Genomic DNA, 11184 nt, shown 5'->3' on the forward strand with positions numbered 1-11184 from the left:
GCTCTGTTGTGTCTGTCCCTGGGCAACCTTGGCCTCTGCTGCTGGGGATGTGGGGCCAGCTGGGCTCTTTAGGGACATCTTTTCACAGCCAGGTAGGGGCAGAGGAGAGATCCAGGCCTTGTTCTTCCAGCTCTTCAGCCCTGGCTTGGGATGGGTTTTGGGAAAAGAACCCTCCCCACCAAAACACATCTCTCAGCTGAGGGGTGATGCAGGGCAGGGGGGGCAGAACAGACCTCACCCACCACTCCTGAGAACATAAAACCCCACCTACAGCCCTGCAGGGCACAGGGAGGGTTGTTACAGCTTTGGCAAAGTCACTGCAAAGAAAGACACCTCCACTCATTTCTTTAAAATAAGATTCCTTTAATAGTTTCCATTTGTTTATTTGCAGTTAGTAAATTGGCATTAATCAGGGCAGCACGAACCTCAGCAATCCACGGGGACAGTGCAGACTTCCAGAGGTACTTGTTAAGTCACAGGGGTTGTTGCACTTTCTCCCTGTCCCAGCTCCCACCCTGCTGCCACCTCTGTGGAGCCAGGGGGCTCTCCCAGCACCACCTGCCCCTGCTCTCCATAAATAACACACAGGGATGAAGGACAGAGGGGATCTGGTCCCTCTCAAAACGAGATTCTTGAGGCATCTGGCACGGACAGGAATGTAGCCCCAGTTAGGATGTACCTGTGACCCTCTGCACTGGGGCAGAGCCTCTCCCTGCAGCCCAGCTCCCTCCTTGCAGGAGCTGCCACGCGTTTCTCCCCTGTGCCTCTCTCTGCCCCTCCTGCCCCAAAGCAAAGCCAAGACACCTCTAACAGGTGAGGACCCAAACATGCCTGTGCTCCCAGGCCTTGGGAGCAGAGGGGATGGTGTGGGCTCAGCTCAGCCTCCTGGGGGCTCGTGGCCAAGGAGAGGCAGCTCAGCCCCAAACTTAAACCACAGAGAGGGGCGTGAGACTGGGCAGGGTTAGAGCAGCAGTCAGTGGATGCACCAATCAACTACACTATGGAAAAGGCATCCCTTAACTTAAAAGCCTTTTAATTTGAAGCATTTATTTGAAGTGTACATCTATTACAGTTAAGAAGAAGCAAAGATACACCAAAAACACAAATACCCAAGAACAGAAAAGTACAGATGAGAAAGAAATTAGCCGAGGGGAGGGAGGGGCAGGGTGGGGGTGACCTGGCGAAGAACAGAGTTGCAGCTGCTGTAGGGAGGAGCTCCCCCAGGTGATCCCACTAGAGTAACCCCAAGGGAGGGCCACCAGGATCCCCAGGAGCTCCTGCAAGGCTCCAGGTTTATGCACAAGCTCAGCAGCTCTGACCACCCTGCACGTCCGTAGCAGGACACCGAGGGGTGAGAGAAGAGGAGGAGGGAGATGTTCAGAGACAGGTCCTGCCCTTGGGACTGGTGCCTTGTTCGCTCCTCCACCCCCAGCACTGGGAGCCTCAGGGTGGGATTCATTCTGCTGGAAATGATGAGACACAAAATGCTGCCGCTCTGGGACATCCTCACCCCCTCCAGAGCCTGGACAGAGCTGAAGTCAAAGTCATCTCATAAAATAAATTAGAAAATGTAAAAAAAAAAAAATAAAATATTCAGATGCATGTTTCAAAACTGTTTTCTTTTAGCTGGAGCTGCAAGACACTTTTTTTTGACCTAAATGTAGTGGCTGTATCTCATTCCTGGGAATCTGTCTTGGATAACATAGCGTTGGTGAGCAGGCAGGGCACGTGCAGGTTTGGCAGCGAGGACTGCCAAAACCCAATTCCCCCCTTTCCCAACATATCCTACAAAGTTACTTTCAGGAACAGGAGTGTTTATTCCCAGCATTTAACACATTCTGATTAAAACAGATGCAGGAAATACGGACATCTCCAGTAAATATTGCACTTCAAGATTAATGTGTGTGTTGATATTAAGGACTGAAAGCAAGAGACTGACATAAGACTTCCAGGCATAGCAGGTTAACATCAAGAGCAATGGTCCTGAAAAGGATTTTAAAACCAGATTAGTTACCCAAGAGAAGGGACAAGCCGCAAGTTTAAAAAATTAGTACATTTTAATGCTAGTGCTCCGTGAAAAAGCCAACCCCTGTTGCAATTCCACCACTGCTCAAATGTCTCTGTTCTCTGCAGCTTTGTAAAACACCTCCAGGTGGGAAGGATCTGCAGGAAAGACAGCAGGAGCAGAGGTTCTCTCCTAATGCACAGATTTAGTACCAAATGATCCAAAAGGAGATGGTGAAGAGGTGACTGGAGCTAGGGCTCTCAGGAATTAAAAGCACACACACACACACACACACACTCATGCTCTACCCAACCCTAAACCCCTGATTCCAAACCCCAGCAGAAAGGTTACACCTGAAGGGGGTCCCCGTGGGGGCTCTGCACGTGGCTGGTGTTGGGATCCTGGTCAGACTGGCTCCTTGGACCTCACATTTGGAGGGCAATTGCTGTGCTTTTGACATGCCAGGAGAGAGCCACAACTCAATTGGCACATACAGAGTATCCTCACTGTCAGCAAAACCATCTCTGACCACCCTGCTGGACTGGGGGAGAGAGAGAGAGAGAAAAAAAAAATAAACAGAGGCTGGTTTTTGCAGGTGGTTATTTTTATCCCAGAACAACTGGAAGATACATCCCTGAATGTGTCGCCCAGAGAGCTGCCCAAAGTCTCATCGGTCAGAGATCAGAGCTGGGGACCGGGAGGGGCTGGGGTTTGACAGTGCTCCTCACACTCTCACACACACACACACACTACACAGCGTATCCCTGAAAATCCACGGGCTGCAAGGGACCCTCCAAGCGCTGTCCATCGGAAGCTGGAGCCAAGGATTATTACTCCTCCACAAAGTCTCTGTCAATGTCCATGTACGCCTCGTCGATGTAGCTGACTATGGCACAGGGGGACGTCCGGTCCGGACTGAGCAGTATAGATACAGTCTCTTTCCAGTAGGTAAAACTAATACAGGAGCTCTGTGGGGAGAGAGAAAAGGATGGTTGGAGCGGCCCACAGTGCCAACAAGCAGCATAAGACTCGTCCCAAAGGCACTCAGCAGAGAGAACTGGAAACAGCTCTCTGTTCATCCTGAGCTCCCCAGCCCGGCCGTGTAACCAGCGCTTCGGATTCACCACCCGGCCCTCCCTCCCTCCCTGGGGCCTGGAGCAAAGGGCTGGATGCACCAACCACACCCTCCACAACCAGCCTCCCCCCCATCCAGGATATATAGAGATACAGATACAGACATTGTGCCTCCATACAGGGCCTTCCAGCACCTCTGCCTGGGCCAGTACACCCACAAACTTCCCCTTGGCTGTCCAGTCTGAGCACACTCTGGGTCCCTGCAGTGCTGCAGAGACTGGCAGTGCCTCCCACCCTTGGGAAGACACAGAGGCAACACCCCCTCCCTGCTCACATCCCTCCTGCCCTTGAAGCTCAAATGCCACTCTGGCAGAACACCACACATGATGTGTTACCCACAGCCTACACACACTAGACTAGTTATTTCCACCCATCCTCCTCCTGTCTGGGAACTCCTTATTTTCTCTAATTCCAAAGCCCTAATGGTGCTCCACCTCAGGTACCTCATCTATAGGAGCTTTCTAACATGAAGGGTTTTTCCTTGAACTCATTAAAAATCAGTTAAAGTTGCCACCCAATCACTGAGAAGAAACCTGTCCAACCTCAGTTCACCTTGCAGAGCGTATACAAGAGAGCTGCCTTCTCATCACAGGCCATTTCTACCCCAGTGCCCAACACAGGCCAGCTCTGGAGCAGAAGCCTGCAAGCTGCTTTCCACAGGGCAGCTGCTTGTCTTCCAGCAGCTGCACTAGATAATCTCCTGCACTGTTTGCCACTCCAGGAAGAGGGAACAGCCTGGTTAAGGTGTCTGGGAGCTTGATTTTGTCCTGCCTCCACATCCCTGCCTGTCCTGCCAGCGCTGCCTCTCGCCCCACTCAGCACTGACAGGGTCTGTGTGCCAGAGTCAAGACCTCAGGTTTGGTTTGCAGGGAAAGCCATCACCTGCCTTGTGGCAGCCTGACTGTGTGAGATGGTGTTAAAAACACTGCAGGAGTTACACCAGGGGCAGAACTTCCTCCCTTTTCTCCCTTCACAACCTCCCACTTCCCATTGTCGTGGTAACTGGCAGACAGGCACTGCTACAGTCGAGCCCTGCTGTGGTCAGAGGGTCACATACATTTTCTAAGCAGGTGCTGTCTTTGTCCTTGTTGAGGTAATGCTGCTGCCAGAATCGCAGGAGGCTGTGGAAGTTGTTCAGGATGAATCCAGGGTACTTTTCCGTGTATTCCATCTGTTGCAAGGTGCGCAGGTAAAAAGGGAGCTTCTCTTTCCTTCGGGCCAGCATTAGGATAACTAAACTTGTGTTCAAACAGCTGACGTTTTCCTGAGAGTACAAATGACACAGCAAACAAAAAAAAATATCAAGTAACTGGTTTGTAAACGTGTCCTTACAAAACATGCTGGTGGAAAGCAGGCACAGGAGGTGCTCCTACACACAGCAAGGAGGAAGGGACGTGGATCTCCACAAGAGGAACCAGGTTCCTCCCTGCTCCCAGCTCTGCTCATCACTCCAGAACCAGCAAGGCAACCAAAGTTACTGTGAGCTCTTTACCTGTGTGAGTGTCTGTACATGGATAATATTAATGAGACGGAAAAGGAAGGACATTCTCATGGACATCTGGGACATGTAGGACAAGAGGCGGCACTCGGACAGGACCTCTGCCACTGCAGCGAGAGGAGAAACACAGTCAGCAGTGCTGGAGGGTCAGACACACCGGTCCAAGCACCAGGGCAGCAAGAACTGGAGCTCAGACTGCAGAAACAAACTTTCCCTCTGTCTACACCCCCAATTTTCAGAGCCCAGACTTAAGATATTCCCAATGTTATCACCACCAAACGCAGCCCACCCCACTGTTCACCTTTAGCATCAGACTGATTCTCAAACCGGTCCAGGGACAGTGTGATGCAGCGAACCAGCATGTTTGAGTCAACCAAGGAACTGTTGATCTGGTTTAAAAATATCTGGAACTGAAGAGAAACCCTTTTTAGTGTCCAATTAAAATAATTAAATACATTAATACTCAGGGCCATGACCCTTTTGTTATCTCTAACAAAATATATCTGCCTCATGCAGCCCAGCACTGGCACTGAGGGCTGACCAAAGGATCCCTACAGCAAGTGCCCTAAAATCACTGTGGAACAGAAAAATGCCAGGGTCCTGGCACCCCTAAAATTTTTGGTGAAGTGCCACTCCAATGAGAGCAACATTTCATACACTCTTTGTTTTGGGAGACTGGACAGCATTGGATGCTGGCCTCTAATTCCCCCAGCTCCATGTTTTCCTACATTTACTTTATACAGGCAGTCCTAGGGGGGAATAAACACAATGAGGGAGTCACAGAATGAGAACTAAACCCAGGCAGAGAGCAATAAATAGGAAGCACATACAAAGTGTAAAGACATTCTCTATAATGTGGGAGTTCATTTACTACAGAAAAAAACCAAAATCAAAACCAACTTTCTTTTAAATACATTTTTACACTTCCATTCTCCAAGGTCTGCCAGACCTAAGAGCAATGAGGGAAAAATTACAGTAACAAAAGCAAGAGTCTGGGGCCATTCAGAACCTACCCAACAGCTGATGTTATAGGTACAAAGTGCAGAAGAGCATGAAACCCCTTTGCACAGAGCTGCCCATCCTTGATTTACATGTGCAACTCAGTTTTACAGGTAATTACATCAGCCACGACTTCTTAAAACGGTTGCAAGTTCAAATAACATCAAAGATATGATATCTTTTTGCACTGTCAAATATTAATATTTGAATCCATGTCCATAAGAACTGCAAGCTCCAGTAAAAGATTTTTTGGAGCTGCCCCAACGCCCAGAAATATCAGCTTAACCTAAAACTCAGTGGCTTCCCAGGAAATGCTCTGCCATCCTTGAGCCCTGACCTTAGACCTGCCTGATCATGTAACAGCTCAGCACTTGCTGACTCAGGACAGCAGGAGCACTGCTGAGAAATGAGTGTCTGCAGCAACTTACCTACCTGCCTGTGGGGAGACTTTGGCAGCTCCCCCCTTAATGTTTATTGTGCCCCAAGCTCATCAATCACACCAAAACCAAGTGAATCTGAGTTTTAATGCTACCTCTGGCTACAGAAGTTTGTAATTTGACCCGGGGGGGGACACAGCTTTTACAAATATTTACCTTCTCATCTGTGTTGATGTACTTGTTGAACCTCTTGAACGCATCAATATTGAATTTCATCAGTTCTCCCAGAAGGTCAAAGTAACTCTGAAGCACATCCCGTGATTTGCACTCGCTGTCAACGATGCAGTACAGAATATGCTGGTGGGGGAGGAAAACATGTTATTGCCACAGCTCAGGCCAAGCCAGCAGCACAACCCAGATCTGGTTTAACCACTACTTAAAGCATTTATCTGCAGTTCAGTTCTTGGATGACAGAACAAGAGACAACAATTCAGGTAAATCTCCTGTTAAAATAACTTCCCACTGACGCAGGTTATACAACTGGCCACCACAAGGACAATTCACAGACACTTTCCAAAAGCATTCCCAGTCAATGTTTAACATTGTTACCCGCTTTTTTGAATTCACTGCAGATAAATCCCTCTTGATTGCTATGGAGGATGCTTGACATAGACTTCCTTACCTCCAGGAGTCCTCTCTTGAGCAGGAACATCTGGTCTGCATAGGAGGTGGTGCCTCGAAGGAAACTTTCGACTGCCCTTGCTTGCCAAAATCTGAGAAGTAGAAGAAACGAGGTGTTAATTTTGGAACAAGGGAGTACCTTATTACATCTGTAATTTAAATCCAGTTTCCTGGATTATGATTCTCAAGCATTCCCAGCCGAAAAAAAAAGCTGTATGAAACCAAAGCTACATCAGAGTGAAGAGTGAACCCACCTGAAGGAAGACTCAGCTGGTTCCTTCTTCATGACCTGAAGCAGTCTGGTCAACAAACCTCTCTTCCCATCACAGACAAGACTCCTGGAGCAGGTGAAGGAATGACAGCATGAGTGGAAGGGCTGGCAAATGCTGTACCTTACAAAACACTGAATCCAGTCTCTGCTCCACAGCTTTTGATGATCAAAATCTCAGTATCAAGCATATGGTACAAATATTGTGTCAGTTCTACCAGAAGAAGGGTTCTCCTCACTGCCTGAGGGAAATGTCTGCAAAACCTGCAACACGACTTCCGAATAAATCCTAAAGAAAAATTACTCATTTTCTCTCAAATTGTTAATATTTCAGAAATACCAATTCACAGCTTGCAGAAATTAAAAGATTAGGGAAAAAAAATGCCCCATGTTTGATCTTAGGAGTGAAAACCACACGCCTTGCTCAACAAGGGAGCTCTAAATTCCACTTAGGAGGCAGAGCAGAGTATGGAAACCTGGATGCTACATGAGATAACCTTGTTCTGGGTGGTAAAAGTATAGAGGCTGTACAACTGCACCCCTAATTGTACTAAACATCTTCAGTGGAGAATCCACCTTGTGCAGAAGCAATGCCTTGACCTCACATTTCAAGAAAAGCAACATGGAAACTAAATGCTAGAGCTGTAAAAACCCTCGAGTTCTTCCCAATTAGACACAGCATTATGGTAATAATTATAATCTGAAAATCCTCTTAGAGGATTCCCTTTTGGAGCAAGGTAAATCTGCTCTGTGCAGCCCAAGTCCCTGCTGAAACCCTGGGAATATTCTGACAACTAAATCCTGCCAACTGTGTTTCACCTGGTGAGGTCTGTACATCAGAATTGTGTATTAAAGAGCTTATTGAAATCAAAACAGTCAATCTAACAGATACTCCAGCGTAACACCAGAGATTCTGTAAGTGGTTTAACGTGTTAATCTAATTTAGCTTATTCTGTTTATTAGCTGCTCTTAAAATACTCTGAGCAGACACCTGGATCTGTTCAAACAGCCTGGAAATGGGCATTATGTGTGCACAGACTGCTCCTGAATCTCAAAACTAAGATTTATTAGCAGGAGCAATTAATGGATTAGAGGGATCAGGGTTTACTTTCCAGGTCTGTCTGCAATGCCTGCTGTACAAAGCCAGGCAAACACTCAGAACTACAATAACATAATAAAATCCAGGCCATGAACTCAACCCCCCCCCCATTTCTGGCTTTCTTTAAGGTTGCTTTTGTTTTTAAAACACCTCACACTGAGCATGAGCACTCTATTTAGATTTGCTGATAACCATCAATACCACACAAACCTGGACACTTCCTGCTGAAATGCATCACTGAAATTAAAGTGTGGTGGACAGATGGACCTCAAACAGAACAGGTGACATCAAACCTCCAACAGAGATGCTTAAAACACTCCTAAATTGCTGCCCAAAGCCCTCTATTCCCTCTCACCTGTCAGTGTTGACAACTGCATCAACTTCAGGGATGTTGGCTTTGTGGGAGATTGCACTCAGCTCATTCAGTTCTTGGCTGTTCAGGAGGAGATACTTGTTCCTAAAGCAAGACAGTGGGGGAACAGGGGAGAAAAGCAGGATGAATTCCAGAGGCAAACATGCAATTCCACAAGAAGTAAAGCCACAGGGCTGGGTAATCCTCTTTCACCTGGCTGCTCTTCACAGCATTCCCACCCTGCTCCCTCCCCCAGGCCACACAGCTGCTGTTTGGTGAACCTCCTCCAAAATTTACCAAATTCCAGTTTTAACATTGATCAGCTTTAAGGTGATGGCTCTTTGCTGACTTGCTCAAAATCTTATGGTTTGTAGTTATTTTCTTCTCATTTTTTAAAATCCCGGCAACATTTTGCTGAATTTCAGAGGACTTAAATAGCAAACCTTTTCACAGCTTCCTACAGTTTTTCTCTGCCTTAGCATACTGCTCTTTATCAGTAATAAGTCTCAGTTAGAAAGCAGAAGCTGCAAAAAAGTACTCAATCCTCCTTGTATTTCATTGCTCTCCGCAAACTTCACTCTGGAAATATTTAAAAACATCATGAAATGTAGAGATCAGAACAGTAATGGATGTAAACCCCAGGAATTTGCAGGAAATTCTTTATCAAATACCAAATTTTGCATAATGAAAATGAATTATTTCATCTGTAAAGCAAATTAAATGCAGAACAAGTCTGACAGGGTACAAATGTAGTCCAGGGGCTCCCTTTGCCACACTCCCTGCCCAATGCCAGCATCTTCCTACTTCAAAGTGCTCAGAATCAGACTGCACAGATTTATTTTTGGGAAACCTCAGGGAGCACAGGATGCAGTGACGAGGGGGCAAAAAGAAACTACTCATCAAAACAGCAACTACACGGAAGATAAATTATTAAACCCAAGGGGACTGAGTGTCTCCTTGTTTCAAACACCATCATCCAAATTAGTGCCCACAGAAGTTCTCCTGTAAAGCTCCCTTTGATGTGGATTAACAGGTTTCTGCAATGAGAACACAGCCCTCCTCTCCCTGCAACAAACAGTTCTGCAAGCCTGGCTTAGACACAGTTTTACTGAAATTAATATTACTGTACAAGTACTTGCTCTCCTCTTGTCCTCAGCTAATCTGTGATTTCATAGAAAGTTCGTGCCATTATTTGTTTAAAACCCTTAACCAGATTCCACACATTCCACCTGCCCTGATGTTACAGCTGGGAGCTGTTTTCTGTTTGAACAAGCCCGAGATCTTTGTAGCACCCACTTAAGTAGGAACGTCATCCAAAGAGATTTTATTGGAAAACCTGGAGTGATTCCTGGGCAAGCAATGTCTTGCCTGGAGGATTTACAACGGGTCAGCTTCCCATTCACAAAGCTAAAGCTCCCCAATCAAAAAGGCTGATACTTCCAATATAGCCAACAGTATTAGATAAAACCTGCACAAAAATATCATCCTGGCTGTGGATTTGACCAGCACCTGAAGTACAACATGCCTCAAACACAGAGGTTTGTCAGAAGTGGACACCATCTCACAGGACTGAATCAGAGCAACAGGACACTGATGGAATCAAAGTGGAATTCCACAAGTCAGAACAGAGCAAGAATTACATCTCCGCCAGCAGCACGGCAGTAAAAAAACCCCAAGCAAACCCCTCAAACTACTCCAGCAGCCTCAAGTTCCCTAAGGATGCCTTTGCAAGGCAGACAGAAGCTCTCTCCCTGTTCCCACTGACTCACTACCAGCTCTCAGGGAGAAGGTAGATAAACAACACCATGAAAGCTGCCTCCTTATTTCCTCGGCCAGAAAGTGTTAACTCATCAGAGACGTGTCCCAGCACATTTCAACATGAAGCAAAATGGGCTGGTTTCAAGCATCAACAGGCATATTAAGACATGCCCACTGGAGAGCAGAGCCTTAGGCTGCTCACAGCAGGAGCTGAAAAGCACCTGAAATTCTGAATTAAGGACAGGACAACATTCCCTTCACGTGGAGCCTGCCCTGTGCTCAAGGACACCTGGAAGTGCAACCACCACTGAGCCACAACCCACCACAGCTCCTCATACTCACTCGTGGTGATCACTGAAGCTCTGAAGAAGCCTCAAGAATTGTATCTTTAAAGTAATGTCCTAAAAAGAGACAAGAAAAGTAATAAAAAAAAATTTGCTTTAGGGTTTCTGGATATCATTAGTTGCCAAGCTGAATAAAAAACCTTTCCAAATCAAAGTCCTCTGGTCAGCAGAGCAAGTGACTTGCCTAAAGGGGAAGGCTGCACTTTGCAGGCATCCCAAAACAGACTGCTCCAAGCCTATAAAATTGCTAATTTCTTCTCACTGCAACGGCAGAAAAGCTCATCAATGTACTGATCAATTCAGAATATCTAGGTTTGGAAGGTAAAAAAAAAAAGTAAAAGAATCCAACAAAAAACTCAATCCCCTAAACCTGACTGTGACCCAATCTGTATTCTGTGACCCTCCTAGTTATCATTTCTTTAAGTTTTGGTCATCTTCTACCTCTGGCTGCCAGGGTCCACCAATTTATCCCCTTTCCCAGTTCCCCAACTAGGAGAGAGGAGAGGCTAAATTGTCCCTGCTAAATGGTTGGCACAAGCCAAAGACTTCAGTGAAAACAGTAATTGCCAAGAAACTGAATGCTGCCACATGTCAAGTTGTGGATTGTACAAGCACCCAGTTCCTCAGCACAACTCCTGAGGGTTGTATGACAGGATGTGACAACTCAAC

General features: G+C 46.7%; 1 protein-coding gene across 1 annotated transcript in view; it reads right to left on the reverse strand.

Moving 5' to 3' along the window:
• Positions 1–342: 342 nt before the first annotated feature.
• Positions 343–11184, reverse strand: part of TRPC4AP (transient receptor potential cation channel subfamily C member 4 associated protein) — a 35618-nt gene continuing 24776 nt past the window's right edge. The window contains exons 11-19 of the mRNA XM_027883345.1: positions 10514–10572; positions 8417–8518; positions 6949–7032; positions 6696–6786; positions 6230–6370; positions 4939–5047; positions 4632–4744; positions 4197–4403; positions 343–2973 (exon numbers count right to left, since the gene is read on the reverse strand). Coding sequence (XP_027739146.1) covers positions 2836–2973; positions 4197–4403; positions 4632–4744; positions 4939–5047; positions 6230–6370; positions 6696–6786; positions 6949–7032; positions 8417–8518; positions 10514–10572 — 1044 coding nt within the window. The 3' untranslated portion in view covers positions 343–2835. The remainder of the gene's footprint in view (positions 2974–4196; positions 4404–4631; positions 4745–4938; positions 5048–6229; positions 6371–6695; positions 6787–6948; positions 7033–8416; positions 8519–10513; positions 10573–11184) is intronic.

The sequence above is a fragment of the Empidonax traillii genome, unplaced genomic scaffold, assembly GCF_003031625.1.
Source record: "Empidonax traillii isolate 1590-97213 ecotype Southwest subspecies unplaced genomic scaffold, ASM303162v1 scaffold124:size1682992, whole genome shotgun sequence".
NCBI lineage: Eukaryota > Metazoa > Chordata > Aves > Passeriformes > Tyrannidae > Empidonax > Empidonax traillii.